Source organism: Crotalus tigris, unplaced genomic scaffold (genome assembly GCF_016545835.1).
Source record: "Crotalus tigris isolate CLP2741 ecotype Arizona unplaced genomic scaffold, ASM1654583v1 scf7180000024297.1652928, whole genome shotgun sequence".
Taxonomy (NCBI): Eukaryota; Metazoa; Chordata; class Lepidosauria; order Squamata; family Viperidae; genus Crotalus; species Crotalus tigris.
This window is the reverse complement of record NW_024100470.1, coordinates 868,971-886,134: the sequence shown is the minus strand read 5'-3', so window position 1 is coordinate 886,134 and position 17,164 is coordinate 868,971. Positions and strand designations below refer to the sequence as shown.

The window sequence follows — 17,164 nt, the reverse complement described above, 5'->3', positions numbered from 1 at the left end:
AACTCCCAAAAAATGATACAAAGCTGTTTTCCCTTTCTATATGTTAATGTCACTATATAATTATAATACATATTCTTTTCCCTTTCTATATGTTAATGTCACTATATAATTATAATACATATTCTATCACCCATGGAAGATGGTTTACATCTGTGTATGCCTATGTTTATGTTTTTGTATAGATAGGCACCAACATATACATATATACCAACTAATTCTCTACCACTACATAAATTTATGGACAAATGTTACATTTTAAAAAATATTAATTTGCATTGTTCTCTTTGCAATTGACCTCCTGAGAACATCACTTTCTTGACTTCTTATTTCTTATTAATTGTTCTCTATTATTTAAGTCAGATCTTAACAGAATGATGTAGCATTTGGGGAAGAAGATGCAGCTTAGTAATCCAGCACTGGAGCTAAGAATAGAGAAAATCTCCACAGCCACCAAATATTTTCCCTTGGTGCTTAAATAGGTTGGAACAAAGGACAACCAAACACTGCAGAAGACCAGCATGCTGAAGGTGATGAACTTGGCTTCATTGAAGCTGTCAGGTAATTTCCTTGCTAGGAAGGCTATTGTGAAGCTGACCATGGCCAAGAAGCCCAGGAAGCCCAAGGTACAATAAAACATGCTAGTTGACCCTTCATTACATTCAAGTACAATTTCTTTGGTCCTTGAATGCCTATCAAAATCTGGGAAGGGGGGAGAGGCTGATAACCACATGGTGCAAAGAGTGATTTGAATAAAGGTGCAGGAAAAAACAATAGAGTTTGCCAATTTCTTTCCCACCCATTTTCTCACCTTGGACCCTGGGTTGGTGGCCAGAAAGGCTAGAACCACTGTGATAGTTTTAGCAAGCACACAAGAAATAGCCACTGAGAAAATAATACTAAAAGAAGTTTGCCGAAGAAAACAACAGACCTTCTGAGGTTGGCCAATGAATAGGAAAATGCAAAGAAAAGAGAGAAGGAGGGAAATGAGAAGAATGTATGTGAGGTTCTGATTGTTGGCTTTGACAATGGGAGTGTTCCTATACTTAATGAAAATTAGAAGCACCAACATTGTGATGAACAATAACCAAAGAGCAAACACAGTTAAACTGATCCCCAAAGGTTCTTCATAGGATAAGAAAATAATATCTTTTGGGATGCAGGAATCTTGGAAACTGTTTGGATGTTGATTTTCTGGACATTCAAAACAATTAGTCATATCTGAAAAAGAAAACATGGCTTTAGACTCTTATTGAGCATTTATTTAGTTAGTTATTTTCTAAAGGATTTTGGATAATTCCAAACCTACAGATCAGCTTTTTACAGCTGAATAGTATTATGAAGATAAGCTATTGCTAGAAATTTGGAACAAAGTGTTATAATCTCCTTGGTTAGGAAAATCTGTCAACTTAAATCCATTTGAAATTTTTGATAGTAGAAGAAACATTCTTTGGGGTCTGCTCCAAAGTTGCTTCATGTAGATTTAATATTCATAAATCAATGAATACTGTGCTTAAAAATGGAGTAAGTTTTAAAGATGTTATAATGTTAAACAAGATGCAGGTAGTCCTCATCTTACAACTGTAATGGAGCATGCCAGTCATGGTCATAAGGCACGATAGTCGTAAACCATTCACTTTTTTGCAGCAGTCATTAAGTGAAGCTGAAGTCATTAAGTGAATGCCATGGTTGTTAAGCAAACAAATGGTTCACTATGGATATTGTTTTGCCAAAATCCAGAAGTAAGTTTTGGCACAACTGATGATGATGATGATGATGATGATGATGATGATGATGATAATAATAATAATAGTAATAATAAAATAATAATAATAAACAAACATAAGCACATGCAACATAACACCCCGGACTTAGCAATTGTCAATAAGAAAGACAAAAAAGTCTGGATAGTGGAGGTGGCAGTGCCTGGAAAGAACTGGAAAAGATAACAAAATACAAAGACCTACAAATAGAAATAGAAAGACTGTGGAAAAAGCAAGCAAGGGTAGTACCAATAGTAATAGGCGCCTTGGGTGCAATCCCCAAAAAACTGGAGCACCACTTGAACACCATTGGCATTGACAAATTTGCCATTAATCAATTGCAAAAGGTGGCCTTACTAGGAACTGCTTCCATCCTGCGACAATATCTGTAATAACATCAAACATCCACATCTGCCTATCCCAGTCCTTGGTAAGGACTTGATAGGTACACAAAAGGCCAAATCCAGTCTGAACATCTGGCTGACTATGTGATGATCCATAGTAATCATCATCATCATCATCATCATCCCCCAGTGAGGCACTACCTTGATGTGGTTGTGGGGTTTGTGTACTCTGAGGAAGATGAGAGCTATGCCAGAGGTTCAACCATATTGGACAGGTCTCATCAGAGGAGTCAGACAAAGAGTGTCTCTCCCATAAAAAATATGGTGAGACATAAATTTCAGAATGCCATACCGGCTCGGATGTCGCCTGGGTTAACAAGGTCCGCGCTAGATATTGGAGTTCCTGGATATCTGGTGAAAAATGGGTTACAGGACTCAGGACTGTTGTCTAAGCAAGCAGGGCCAGCAGCTGCAGAACTACTGGAAGAAAAGGTGTCTACCCGTCGCAGATACACAGTGATTGAAAACAAAGAAATAATGATCTGTTACTACAGATCAAGTCCAACAAGAAGAGGATATCTAAAACGAATGCACCAGTTCTGGAAAGGACAACATTCAGAATCAGAAATAATAGAACAGAGACTAGCAGATCAACGCCGATTTATAATACGAAATAAAGTATTCACAGAAACAGAATTGGACGAATTGCAAAGGTTTACCCAGGGCAAAGAAATCAAAGCCTTACCAGAAGTAATTCAGAATGTAGAGGCAAACCAGGGGGAGTTGGAAGTGAAGGAATCCAGTAGAGATATACAACTGTTCTCATTTGGAAACCAGGCACCTCTTCCTCAGGAAGAACAAAACCCTCTAACTAAAGAAATAAAAGAATTGAAACAAAGAATAACTGAGCATCTAGAACAGCACAAAAACAATAGAATAAGGCTACCTGCATTGAAGCTTGTTCCAAAGAAACAGCTAGCACAAGCATTAAAAGATGCAAATACTGCAATATCAAGTATAAGCACCAATTCACTGCAAGAAACAAACCAACTAATGTACAGCACAGCTGCAGTTATAACAGAATACCTGGGATGCAAAATCAACAAAGAAGAAAAACAAACAAACAGTGCACCAGAAAAATGGAAGGTTAGACTAGAAAATAAGATCAGCAAGTTAAGATCACATGCAAGCAAGCTAGAACAGATGAAAGAAAAGAAGCTGAAGAACAAGAAGACCAAAGAATACCTAATCAAGAAATACCACTTAGAAACAAGGAAGATCAAGGAAGCACTGGAAATAATAAAGCAACAAATAACAGCTATAGCCAGGAAAATCAGTAGATACAAAGCTTGAATTGCAAACTATAGGCAGAACCTCCAATTTCAATCCAATCAGAAATGTTTCTACCAATCCATCAATGGAGAAACTGCAATGAATCAGTCAGTACCTGACAGGGAAAAACAGTGCAGTTCTGGAAGCAGATATGGGATAACCCAAAGAAATACAACAAAGATGTGGCTTGGTTAAAAGAGGTGGGTGCACATAAAACAGAAGGTGAAATGAAAGAACTAGTAATAACAACAAAAATGGTAGAAAAAAGAGCAAAGAAAATCAAAAATTAGTCAGCACCAGGTGAAGATGAACTGCATGGGTTTTGGTTGAAACATCTAACTCTTATACACCCACTCATTGCCAAGCAGTTCAATAATATACTACAAGGAGAAATTGAAAAGTGGCTAACAACTGGGAAAATCTACGTAATAATGAAAAATCCAGCAAAAGGGGCAACACCAGGCAACTACAGGCCAATTACCTGCTTACCAACAACTTTCAAGTTACTAACTGGTGTGGTAGCTGATACAGTACAACAACATCTAGTTGAAAACAATCTCTTTCCACCTGAGCAGAAAGGAAACTGCCCCAATAGCAGAGGAACAAAAGATCAACTCATAATAGACAAAATGATCTTGGAAAACTGCAAGAAAAGGAAGACCAACCCTAATGTGGCATGGATTGACTACAAAAAGGCATTTGACTCTCTGCCACATGACTGGATAATCAAGGGCCTAGAAATAACAGGAGTCAGTAGAAACATCAGAAAATTTATGCAAAGATCGATGGCACAATGGAAGACACAGTTGCAGATCAATGGTGAGAGACTGGGAGAGGTTAATATCAAGAGAGAAATATTTCAAGGGGATTCATTGTCACCATTACTATTTGTTATTGCACTATTTCCTCTGTTAACAACACTGAATAACTCAGGACATGGCTATCAAATATCAAAAACATCTACCAGATTATCCCATCTCCTTTACATGGATGATCTGAACCTGTATGGAAAAACATCATCTGTAATGGAATCGCTGCTCAACACTGTCTGTATATATAGCCAAGATATTGTTATGGAGTTTGGTTTGGACAAATGTGCCACACTTACTATCAAACAAGGAAAAGTAGTGAAAACTGAAGGAATCAAGATGCCCCATGAAAATAACATTAAGAGTCTGGATGAGGAAGATTACTACAAATACTTGGGTATCCTTAAAGCTGACAACATCAAGCACACTGAAGTCAAGAAAAAGATTAGAGGTAAATACATCAAGAGAGTGAAGAAGATCTTAAAATCCAAACTCAGTGGAGAAAATACCATAAAGGCAATCAACACCTGGGCAATTCCAGTCATTAGGTAGACAGCTGAAATAGTGGACTGGACTCAAGCAGAACTAAAAGCAATGGAGAGGAAAATCAGAAAAATAATAATGAATCATGCCCTTCATCCACGCAGTGACATTGACAGACTTTATCTACGAAGGCAAATAGGTGGGCATGGAATGCTACAAGTACATCAAATGGTTGAAGAAGAAAAAATGGCTTTGGAAGAATATCTGAAGAACAATGATGAATATGCACTGAAATCAGTATATCAGGAAGGCTTACTGACTACTGGAGAGACCAAACTGGCCTACAAGAAAGACCAAATGAAGAACAGAATAGAGGCATGGGAAGACAAAGCACTATTATATTATTATAGATATTAACAAGACCTGGCAATGGCTAAGAGCAGGAAAATTGAAGAAAGAGACTGAGGGACTAATTCTGTCTGCACAAGACCAAGCCTTAAGGACAAATGCATATAAAGTCAAAATTGAGAAGACAGCAACAGACAGTAAGTGTCACCTATGCAAAAAAGCTGAAGAAACAGTGGACCACCTGGTAAGCTGTTGCAAGAAGATTGCACAGACTGACTACAAGCAGCAGCATGACAAAGTAGCAACAATGGTGCATTGGAAGATCTGCAAAACATATAATTTGCCTTTAAGCAAAAACTGGTTGGATCATAAAATAGAGAAAGTCAGAGAAAATGATAAAATTAAACTTCTCTGGGACTTCAGAATTCAAACAGACAAGCACCTGCAACATAACACCCCAGACTTAACAATTGTCGATAAGAAAGACAAAAAAGTCTGGATAGTGGACGTGGCAGTGCCTGGAGACAGCAGAATAGAAGAGAAAGAACTGGAGAAGATAACAAAATACAAAGACCTACAAATAGAAATAGAAAGACTGTGGCAAAAGCAAGCAAGGGTAGTACCAATAGTCATAGGCTCCTTGGGTGCAATCCCAAAACAACTGGAGCACCACTTGAACACCATTGGCATTGACAAATTCGCTATTAGTCAATTGCAAAAGGCGGCCTTACTAGGAACTGCTTCCATCCTGCGACGATATCTGTAATACCATCAAACATCCACATCTGCCTATCCCAGGTCCTGGGTAAGGACTCGATAGGTAGACAAAATGCCAAATCCAGTCTGAACATCTGGCTGACTGTGCGATGATCCATAATAATAATAATAAAGTTGGAAGGGACTTTGGTGGTCATCTAATCTAGTCCAACCCCATGCTCAGGCAGGAAACTCTATACCATTTCAGACAAATGGCTGTCCAGTCTGTTTTTAAAAACTTCCAGTGTTGGAACATTCACAGCTTCTGGAGGAAGGTTGTTCCACTGATTAATTGTTCTAACTATCAGAAAAAAATCTCCTTAGTTCTAGCTTGCTTCTCTCTTTGGTTAGTTTTCATCTGTTGCTTCTTCTCCTGCCTTCAGGTGCTTTGGAAAATAGCTTGACTCCCTCGTCTTTGTGGCAGCCCCTGAGATATTGGAACATTGCTATCATGTCACCCCTCATCCTTCTCTTCATTAGACTAGACATTCCCAATTCCAGCAACTGTTCCTTATGTTTTAGCCTCCAGTCCCCTGATCATCTTTGTTGCTCTTCTCTGTACTCTTTTTAGTACATAAAACACAATCTTGTGATCATGGTATGCATGGATATGACCATAAATGTGGCCAGCACTTGAAGTTCAGACATATGACCATGGTGAAGCTCTGATCATTGGAACCTTAGTTAGGTCTATCATAACTTTGAATGGATGCTAAGTGACCAGTCATAAGTGAGGACTTATGTAGCAAACATTTGGTACTGTGGATCTATTATGCCTGAACCATGGCAAAGGAGCTTGTTTTGTACCATAAATATTTAATCATTCTGAGGTCTCCCTGACTGTCCATAATTCCCAATCTAAAAAAAAGATTAACAAAAGTAATCTAGAGATTGAAGAAAACTTTGGAAAGCTCTAGACCACTTGAGGAAGATTGCTCAGTAAAAGGTAGGACATTTTCACACCTTCCTGGGACAACTCATAGCAATGTAACTGGAGGAATGCCATCATTACTGGCATGTGAAAGTAGTTTCAAATATCTTAAAAATTAAATATGGTTCTTTCCAGGTTCCATTGTGGACTTCAGAATTGTAGATCACTAGTAATGTCGATCTTATCCTTCATGCTACCCCAAAATGAGCCACAAATAATTAGGGAAAACAGAATTTGTAGCTGTTATTCTTTAAAAAGAACATTTCTATCCCACATTTTTACCTTCCTGGTTTGAAATTTTTTCTGCTGGACATGGAAAACAATCATAACAGCAAAATGGCTGATCTTCTTTCTTTGCTTTAAAATGACCTAAAGAACAATAGTCATTACACAAAGACAAAGGCTGAATCTGTAAAAAAAGACAAACAAAAAAACAGAGATATTTTGAATTCTGTCAATTAATCTTATAGCTACAATTAAGAAATAGATTGACCTGACAAAGACAATATCATAAAGTTCATTCCTTACACATTTGGAACTATACATGGAAAAAGATTTATCTTTGGATCAGCATCTGTCCCAAATGAAAGGATGCAGCACAAGTCTTTAACCAATCAAATCTATGAATATGTCTTCATAAATCTGGTAGAGTCAAAGCCAACATAACAATTAACAGAGTATTTTAAGAAAGAAATGTTGAAGTTCTCTTAAAAGATTATCAACATATTTAAGCATATACTATAGTAGATGAGAGAAGTATGTTACGTCCACAGATACTATCTTGACTAATTCACATGAAAGAGTATTGGGTAGAATGACAAACACCAATTATCTTCAAAGCTTTAATATACAGCCAGAAATATGTGACTTAAATGGATTTTATCGTGTACAAATTTATTCATTTTTATTCATTCATTAAATTTATATGCTGCCCATCTCACAGTTCAAGATGACTTGAATTTGAGAAGTTTAGTTATTCTTTTAAAGTCCTTTATCTATAGGAGAAAACACAAAGAATAATGATAGAATTTGCATAAGGAGTGGTTTTGCACTGCAATCTGTTTGCTTAAGAAGATGGCGATGAATGGTATTTCAGATATTGATAAATGTACTCAAGACCTACCTGATTGAATCTCTGAGGCCAGACAAGGGCATCTCCATGAATGGTGAACACATTTTCTGGAAAAGCCATGGGATCAATCTTCCCCACTTTAATTCTAACAAAAGACTGATTGGGGAAGGTGACCCAATTGACAATATCAAAACCAGCTTCCAATTCCCCAGTTTGGTCACAGAAAACGTTTTCCCCAGCGTTGTTGTTAAATGACACTTGTCTTAAAAAGTAGTGTAACTGAGATGAAGAGACAACAAATGTATAAGATCATGGGAAATGATACATATGAACAATGCTCTTTTAAGTGATTTTTAAAAGCTTTCAAAAGGTTTTGGGATTATCATGGCAAAGAAGCAGAGATGCAGACTGGGAAAGAAAATAGAATAAAAAATAATTTTGTGGCTTGACATACAGAAGTTTATTAATATGTATATTAAGTAATAAGAAAGAAACAGAAAGAAAATATTAAGAAAAACATCAAAATGTCACAGTCAGGTTCATTGCAGAATCCTATCTAGAGGAGGTTATGTAAATATTCCATTTGGAGTTTTCATTTAAAGATAATTTAATCAATCTTCAAACTGGATTATCAAATTGAATTGGATTTCTCTGCATCAAGTTGAAGGATTTGTACACGTTTTCCCTCAAACCTATTGAGAAATCTGCATTAAATTCAATTTGACAATTCAGTTGTCAAATCCCCATTACATCCTGTTGTCATAAGAAATCTGCTTATTTTTTTGAAATGATCTACACTGATTTTTTTAAATGGAATCAACGCAGTGAAACTAAAGTAAGTGATATGCAAAAACCTAGTAGTAAAATGGTTCACACTTTCTGTGGAATGGGCAGGGCTATGGATGCTTTGGAGAGATAACTGAATGAAGAGGATATTCAGTAATATCATGAACTTGAACTGAATCTTTGAACTGATTCTATGAATCAAAGTGTATTTTGAACCTTTTAATCAAGGATAAATATGCTAAACCTTCTGGCTTTGCAATATCTCAAAAATTGGAAAGGCTATCCTTTCATATATAAATAACGTTTCTCTAATGTTGTCATGAATAGTCAGTATGTTTTATCACTTCCATAAACCATGTCCATTGTGGAAATGTTACCTTGCTATCTTCCAGAATTTTTTTAGGTAAATTTTCTTGATGTGTGAGAGAAACCAATTCACATACATCCTACTGATAAAGTACTGGGAAATGCCAGGATGACCACTGGTACAAAAGGGGAAGTGCTCAGAAAATAATGCTGTCTCTATATCTTAAAGGTCTCTTTTCCCTTCAATTTACACTTCATTCTGCCCAAAATGAGGGCAGTTGAAATTTTCTAATGTTTCCCATTACATCCTGTAGTTCACTATTGAATTGAATTGAATGGAATGGAATATTTTATCTGGGCAACTGTGATTAGATACACAAGTAATTTGTCTTTGGTACAGAAGCTCCCAATGTACATGTAACAGAATAATAATAACAATCATAACAATAATAATACCAATTAAGGGGGGATTAAAGAAGATACCGTATTTTCTGGCATATAAGACAACTTTCTAAAGCCTGGAAATCGGCGCCGAAGTCGGGGGTTGTCTTATACGCCGAATCATCTTATACGCCGGAAATTACAGTAGTTTCCAGTGTATAAGATGACTTTCTAGGCATGGACATTGGCGCCGAAGTCGGGGGTCGTCTTATATGCCAAGTCGCCTTATATGCCAGAAAATACGATAATAAGAAGGATAAATAATAATACTGCAGACATAGACATTAGACAGCACTATGAGAATTACAGTAGGTGTTCATCAGAATAATAGGAAAAAAACTGTCCTTGGCTCTAGTTGTTTTGGCATGCAATGGCCTATAGCGCCATCCTGAGGGGAAGAGTTTAAACAGTTTAAGACCAGGATGTGAGGGATCTGCAGTTATCTTCTCAGCCCTTCTTCTAATCTGTACAATATACACATTTTCTATGGAAGGCATGCTGGATGCAATTGTTTTGTTTCATGCTTTATCAAACCAGACTGTTATAGTACAAATAGAATAGAACAGAGCTGGAAGGGACCTTGGAGATCTTCTAGTCCAGCCCCCGCTTAAGCAGGAGAACTTATACCATTTCAGACAAGTGAATGTCTAGTCTTTTCTTAAAAATCTCCAGCGATGGAGCACCCATGATTTTGGAAGGCAAGCTGTTTCACTGATTAATTGTCCTCACTGTTAGGAGGTTTCTCCTTAATTCCAGGTTTCTTCTCTCTTTGGTCAGTTTCCAACCATTGTTTCTTGTTTTGATCTCTGGTGCTTTGAAGTTTTATGCCCTCTTCTTTGTGGTAGCCCTTCAGATACTAGAATATTGCTATCATGTCACCTCTGTTTCTTCTTTTCTTTAGACTAGCCAAACTCAAGTCTTGCAGCCATTCCTCATATGTTTTAATCTTCAGGCCTTTGATCATTTTAGTTGTTCTTCTCTGAACTTTTTCCAAGGTCTCAATGTCTTTTTTGTAGTATGTTGACAAAAATTAGTTGCAGTATTCCAGGTGTGGTCTTATTAGGCTTTCATAAAGTAGTACTAATACTTCACATGATCTTGATTCTATGCCTCTGTTTATACAACGCAGGATTGTATTAGCTTTTTTGGCTGTTGTTGCACACTGCTAGCTCATAGTCAAGTGATCGTCCACTCCAAGGTCTCTCTCACAGTTTCTGTTTTTGAGCCAGGTTTTGCCTAATCTACACTTAAACCTTTGATTTTTCCTACCTAAATGTAAAAGTTTGTTTTTCTCCACATTAAAACTCATTTTGTGGATAGGGCCCATTGTTCGAGTTTGTCAAGATCTTTTTGGATCCTGAGCTTGCCTCCTGGAGTATTAGCTATTCCTGCCAGTTTGGTATCATCTGCAAATTTTTCTATTCCCTCATCTAAGTCATTTATGAAGATATTGAAGAGTACTAGGCTTAAGATGGAGCCTTGTGGTATCCCACTGCTTACCTCTCTCCATGTGGATGTAGTACCATTGAGGATTACTCACTGAGTACAGTTTGTCAGCCAGCTACAGATCCATGTAATAGTGTTGTTGTCTATCCCACCTTTTTCTAGCTTACCAAGCAGCAGGTTGTGGTTTACTTTGTCAAATGCCTTATTGAAGTCTAAGTATATTATGTCCACAGTGTTTTGCTGGTCTACTAATTTAATCACTTAATCAAAGAATGAAATAAGATTTGTTTGGCATGATCTAATTTTGACAAACCTATGTTGGCTGCTAGTTATAGCTTTGTTTGCTTCTAGTTGTTCTCAGATCTGTTTTTTGATTACCTTTTCCAAGATCTTCCCAGGTATTGATGTTATACTGATTGGTCTGTTATTTCCTGGGTCTATTTTTTTCCTTGAAGATGGGAACCACATCAGCCCTTTTCCAATCATCAGGTACTTCCCCTGGGCCCCAGGAGTTTTGAAAGATATGGTACAATGGTCCTAAGATAACATCTTCCAGCTCTTTCAGAACTCTGGAGGATCCAAGTGATTTATATTTGTCAAGGTCGGATAGGTGTTCTCTTACCATTTTCTTGCTTATTTTATTTTTTGTTTCTAGTTTGTCTTTTGTAGTAGTTTTTTTTGTATGACAGATTCAATAATTCTTCTATCAAATTAAACTGTCAATTCATTAAAATGAAGATGTGCTATCTTCAAATATCCATAGCAAGTTACAATCAAATCTTGCTGGCTTTTCAAATATTGAATTCAACATGATTTGCAAATCCTTTATAAGAGATACTGTGGTAATACAAGATTAATGTGTCTAGAAAACTCTAATGTAATAAGATAGATTGTCAGCTCAGGGCCTCACCTGCCAAGTTTTTATATCTGAAAGTTTCCATTTTTTCTTATCTGTGATTGTTTGATGTTTAGATGTGGATGAAAGCATGTTGTGGAAAGCATGTGCTACAGCATAGACTGTATTGTAGAGGTTGTAGCTTTGACCAGTCATACTTGTCTCAAAAACAGATCCAGGAAGCATTTCCAGGTTCTCTTTCCCAGTGCAGACTTCTCCATATTCATTAGAGTCGGAGAAAAAGCAATTAAATGCATTTTCCCAGAAGTCTCTCACAAAGCCATCCTTTTTTTCTGCAGTATGATTTCTGATTTTGAGAAATTTCTGGAAATCTAACATTTCCTGCCGATGAACTGCTAATGATAAAGAACCATGGATGAAACCTAGACCCCAATGTCTTTGAAAAGGAAGTGATGTGAATTCCATTTGGGCTGTCATAAGCCATACTTTGGATTCCATTTCTTCATCATCCATTTGGGGTAAAGCAATCAACACTCTCAAAGCTATCATAGTCTGCATTTCACCATATACAATGACCACATTGGAAGTACTTGTCAGAATGACTTTGGATATTGGAAACCAATCTAACAGTACCTCTGCACCATCCTTAGAAGTGGATTTAATGCAACATCTTTCTATGAAGTCAAAGCAGATACCTCTATGGGCATATATGGGAAGTATGTTTTGTACAAATCTTTCTCCATTGTCATCATCAAGGGAAATGACTCCAACCCAGACCCAATTGAAATGAAGCAGCAATCTGAGAATTCCCATATCCTGATGTTTGACATTTGGGAACATTGGGTGAAAGAAATGAGCTGTTTCTTTGTTATTTATTAGTGGAGAAGAACCGTATATCATCTAAAGAACGAGATTCAAAAGGATAAGAAAAAATAGAGTTTTCTGTCTTGTGTCTTTCCCAAATCAACTGCACACTGATATTTATTGAAAAGACAAATTAAACAATAATCAACTGATTAAATTTTCTAATCATAGTTTTTAGTTCATGCTTTTTTTCCTATATATGTGAAATTTTACATTTTTCTCCCACCATTTTGTTTCTATATTTAGAAGCAACCCCCCCCCAAAAAAACCCATTGTCTTCTTTTTCTTTTTCTTTTCCTCTTTCTCATTCTTGTTCTGTTTCTCCTTTTTACAATTTCAGGCTTCCACTTTAGCTCTTGAGATTCTTGCCTTTTTTATAAATACAGGATAACGTTCATACTTCATAATCATTGTAGACATATTACAACTAAGATAGTTATAGATAAATCTAATTTCCATTGATTTCAGTTAGCTTCAATTTGGATCACAAGCACTTTTTTTAGTAAGTGTACATGAAGGATTCAGGAACTTTCTACTCATAATATGATTACATATGGACTATTCAATTTTCCAAAGGATTTCAGTCATATGAGCTCATATAAAGGAAGTCAAGTGCAATCTCCAAAGTGTCTGAAATCTAAGAAACCACAAAATGTCATTTGATTTGGTAAAACTCACATTACTTTTTAAATAATTGGTGATTCCATGAGTCCCTTGTGGAATTCAGTTTGTGTGTCTCTTTAGGCAGATGCCTGACAGATGTTATTGCACTCCACTTCTCTGTTAAGTGAAATACAATATATAATATATTTATATCATATCTTCATATTGTTTCTAGAAACTGGAAATATGATTTTCAGCTTCATATTATGGAAAATATCATGGCCTTGGCATGCATGTAATATATAATGTGTCTCAGATCTTTAAATGCTATTTGGATCATTTGTTGGCTTTTCTATAACCAGTGAAGTTTATCCTCTGAAACAGCTTCAGAAAGAAAATGTGGAAAAAAGAATATAGGTACCACATCTGAGCCCAAAATTTATGTTGCTAAGTGAGACATTTGTTATGTGAGTTCTGCCCCATTTTGTGATCTTTCTTGCCACAGTTTTTAAGTGAATTGCTCCAGTTGTTAAGTTAGTAAACAGAGTTGTTAAGTGAATCTGGTTTTCCCATTTATTTTGCCTGTCAGAAGGTCATAAATGGTGATCACATCAACCGGGGATGCTGAAACAATGATAAATATGAGTCAGTTGCCAACTGTCTGAATTTTGACCAAGTGACCCTGAGAATGCTGCCATGGTTTTAAGTGTAAAAAATGGTCATAAGTCATTTTTTTTAGTGATGATGTAACTTTGAACAGTCTCTAAATGAACTGTTCTAAGTCAAGGATTACCTGTAGTTAAAAATCACTGGAGAAGGATTTCTTTCAAGGACAGTTCATCTATAAAATTACAATAATAGACCCTGAAGGATTGAATGAACGAGACTTTCTTTCAATCTTGTGAAATGATTCCTGTTGAAGTGAGAATAGAATAGTCTTTGAGAAAGAAGTCTGAGTCTTTCAAAAACATTCATGAACAATCTCCTGATCTTGTGTTTGAAATCATGTAGACAATTTGAAGTATTTTTTTTAAAGTACTATGAGGAAATAGATTCTATCAATAGAAGAGAATATATGTGGCTTACAATTGAGTTATGGAGTCAGAAAAAGATCAATGCTGATTAAGAATATAACCTCACAAAATGGTGACATAATGACTAAAATGTCTGATTTCAGGCTTGAGAAAAAGGTGAAATATTTGGGGGCTATGTTAACAAACACAAACACTAAATTGTTAAAAAAATGTGCCTCTCTGAATTGAAATTAAAAAAGATTTACTAAGATAAGATAAATTGCACTTATCACTACTGGGTAGAATCTCTGTATTTAAGATTAATGTTTTACCAAAGATGCTTTTCCTGTTTCAAACACTACCAATACTCACAACTGATGTTCCATTTAAACAATGGCAGAGGGACATCTCAAAGTTCATTTGATAGGGGGGGGAGAAGCAAGAATTAGATATAGACTATTGCAAGATGTTGAGGAAAGAGGGGATTTGAAACTGTATTTTGATGCCTGCTGTTTGGTCTGGTTAAAAGAGTGGGTGAACCTTCAGAATAAGAGGTTACTGGATTTAGAAGACCATGAATTAAGGTTTGGCTGGCACGGTTACCTGTGGTGTGATAAAGTTAAAATAAATGTTGATTTCAACAATCATTTTGTTAGATGTACTATTTTGAGAGTTTAGAATAAATGTAAAACAAGGTTTTATACAAAGGTGCTGGTTTGGGTTTCCCCACAAGAAGCCTTTTTTAGAAAAGAAATGGTGATGAGGCTGAATTGGTGGATTTATGGTAAAATAATATCTTTTAATTTGGGTAATCCTACCCTCTAATCCATGTCTGCCACTGGTTTGCATATTTACAATTGAAATAAATATTTAAATTAGACCCAAAAGAGTCATGGGTTTAACTTTATTAAAAATGAATTGAAAATTCTATTGTGTGGTAGTGATGAAAATATTATTGCTAAAGTCTATGAAAAGTTATTGAACTTAAATCTGGAAATTGAACAAATAAAGTATTGTATGGTTCAGTGGGCAAGGAATTTTGGATATAATGTAATGCTTGAACAATGGGAGAATATGTGGAATAAAGATTTAAACTTTACATTAAATTACAATTTAAAAGAAAAAATTTACAAGATGAGGTATCATTGGTATTTACACCAGATAGGTTATCAAGAAATGTATACAGATATTTCAAATGAATGTTGGAAATGTAAATGTAAAGAAGGGACTTTTATCATTTATGGTGGACATGTGTTAAAACAAAGAAATATTGGAGTAGGATTCATATATTAATGCAGAAAATTCTTAAAGTGAATATAGAAAGAAAACCAGAGATTTTTCTCTTGGGATTAATGATGTGCTACCTGCACATTTCTTACCAGTGAGATTTTATAGATGAACAAAGTTGTGACCATGTCAAGGCAGGTCTTAGAATCTGGTCCCCCAATAACTGTGATTGTATTCCTTTTGGTGTCACACTTGAAGTTAGGGGTGAATCTGTCTTGTGAAGAGAGAAATTCCATTGAGGCAAGATAAGTCCACTGTGGTCTGAATTCATTATTGTAGATATCAAAGCCCAAGGTGATATTAGGCAAAATCCAGGGGGTTTCATTGATCTCCTTTATAGCAAACACTAATGCCAGGATTTGCTGATAGCTTTGAGTCAACACCCTATAAGGACAGTTAAATATGTTTTTGTATATTGATTTTAAAATATGTCCACCACATCACCTTTATCATAATTCAATATTATATTTGCAGAGTGATGGGATTAATAAACCCTCAATACATACATACATACATACATACATACATACATACCTAGCAGACAACATTGTCTCACAAAAAGTAGAGACCGGAACTAGGAGATTAGCCATATTGGATCTAATCCTCACTAACTGGATTTTTTGTTGTTGTTCTGTCTCTCACTGTTAAAATAAGCCTACCATTAAAATTATAGATGATCATTTCTTTGTCAATGGGCAAATGTACAAAATCAGCAGGGGATCAAATACTTTTTCCCCTCACTGTACATACATAGAAAGAAAAGGGAAGCACAGGGGATAATTATGTGACAATGATTTCAGCCATGATTGAGTGAGTGAGTGATTGAAATGCTCACCAGAAACAATCTCCAGCTCATTTAATTTCTGTATAAAAAGTAGAATGCATGTAACAATAATTAAATTAAATTAAATTAAATTATAAACAACCACATTTGTGGAGTTGCTAACAAACAATGAGCATGGATGGGATTTTTTGTGCACTTACTGCAGTTGAATACTGTAGCTCAATATCTCCATAGCAAACATATGAAAATGCAAGGGAAGAAATCTAATAGTCTTTCTTATATGTGAAGTTTCATATATTTAAACTCCTAAGGGATGTACCCCTCATTCTTTCAGCTTTAAAAATCTTGTATACTCTTTCCTTCAATCTCTTTAGCGATTATGGCGAAAAGCCTGTTCTTTATGTTATAATTAAAATGAATCATAATTACAGTCTTTCGTTGGCTGGGTCATGAGATGGTTGTTTATGAAAGGTGGCTACTTTTGATTGTAAGATGCTTTGAGGAAGAATTCCCGCAATAATGAAGTCTCCTGGTTGATAAAACCTCTGAAGAAAATGAGTGGATTTGCTGATGGTGCTTTTAGCAATAGTTGTGTAACTTGTCAATTGAGGGAATAGCACCAGAACAGTTATTTTCAGCAGTAGCATCTTGCCCAAAGCCTTACTAGAACTTCTTTTCTCTAGTTGCCATTGGAGTTGGCATACTGTTATAAATGTATTAATTGACATGAATGATGTTGATTTTGATAGGAGACAAAAAAGAACAAGAATGGAAAGAACCCATATTTATCTGTTGAACCTTCTTCATTATAATGGAAAAAGGAGTATTAATAACATGCTTCATCTTTAAAATACGTTGTATGGGCAGCTTTGGGAATTCCCAGGGACACAAAGAAGAAATAGATATAATGATGGTTCATTTCACGTTCCAAGAGAGAATATTT

The 17,164-nt window shown here is 35.8% G+C and overlaps 1 protein-coding gene across 1 annotated transcript; it reads right to left on the bottom strand.

Annotated features, from left to right (window-relative positions):
• Nucleotides 1-307: 307 nt before the first annotated feature.
• On the bottom strand, nt 308-16,027 carry LOC120299458 (vomeronasal type-2 receptor 26-like). The gene is made up of 6 exons (XM_039324314.1): nt 15,972-16,027; nt 15,530-15,821; nt 11,725-12,570; nt 7,887-8,114; nt 7,046-7,172; nt 308-1,218 (listed from the first exon to the last, which is right to left on the bottom strand). Exons 1-6 carry the CDS (start codon nt 16,025-16,027, stop codon nt 308-310), a joined length of 2,460 nt encoding a protein of 819 aa, XP_039180248.1.
• Between the last annotated feature and the right edge of the window lie 1,137 nt (nt 16,028-17,164).

What these genes read in the sequence shown, in the direction of transcription:
- LOC120299458 (XM_039324314.1), bottom strand. Translation starts at nt 16,027, where the DNA reads ATGGCTAATCTCCTAGTTCCGGTCTCTACTTTTTGTGAGACAATGTTG. An exon ending in GAGACAATGTTGTCTGCTAG is followed by an intron (nt 15,822 to 15,971) that starts GTATGTATGTAT and finishes CTGTCCTTATAG; the next exon opens with GGTGTTGACTCAAAGCTATC. An exon ending in GGCCTCAGAGATTCAATCAG is followed by an intron (nt 7,173 to 7,886) that starts GTAGGTCTTGAG and finishes CTTTTTTTACAG; the next exon opens with ATTCAGCCTTTGTCTTTGTG.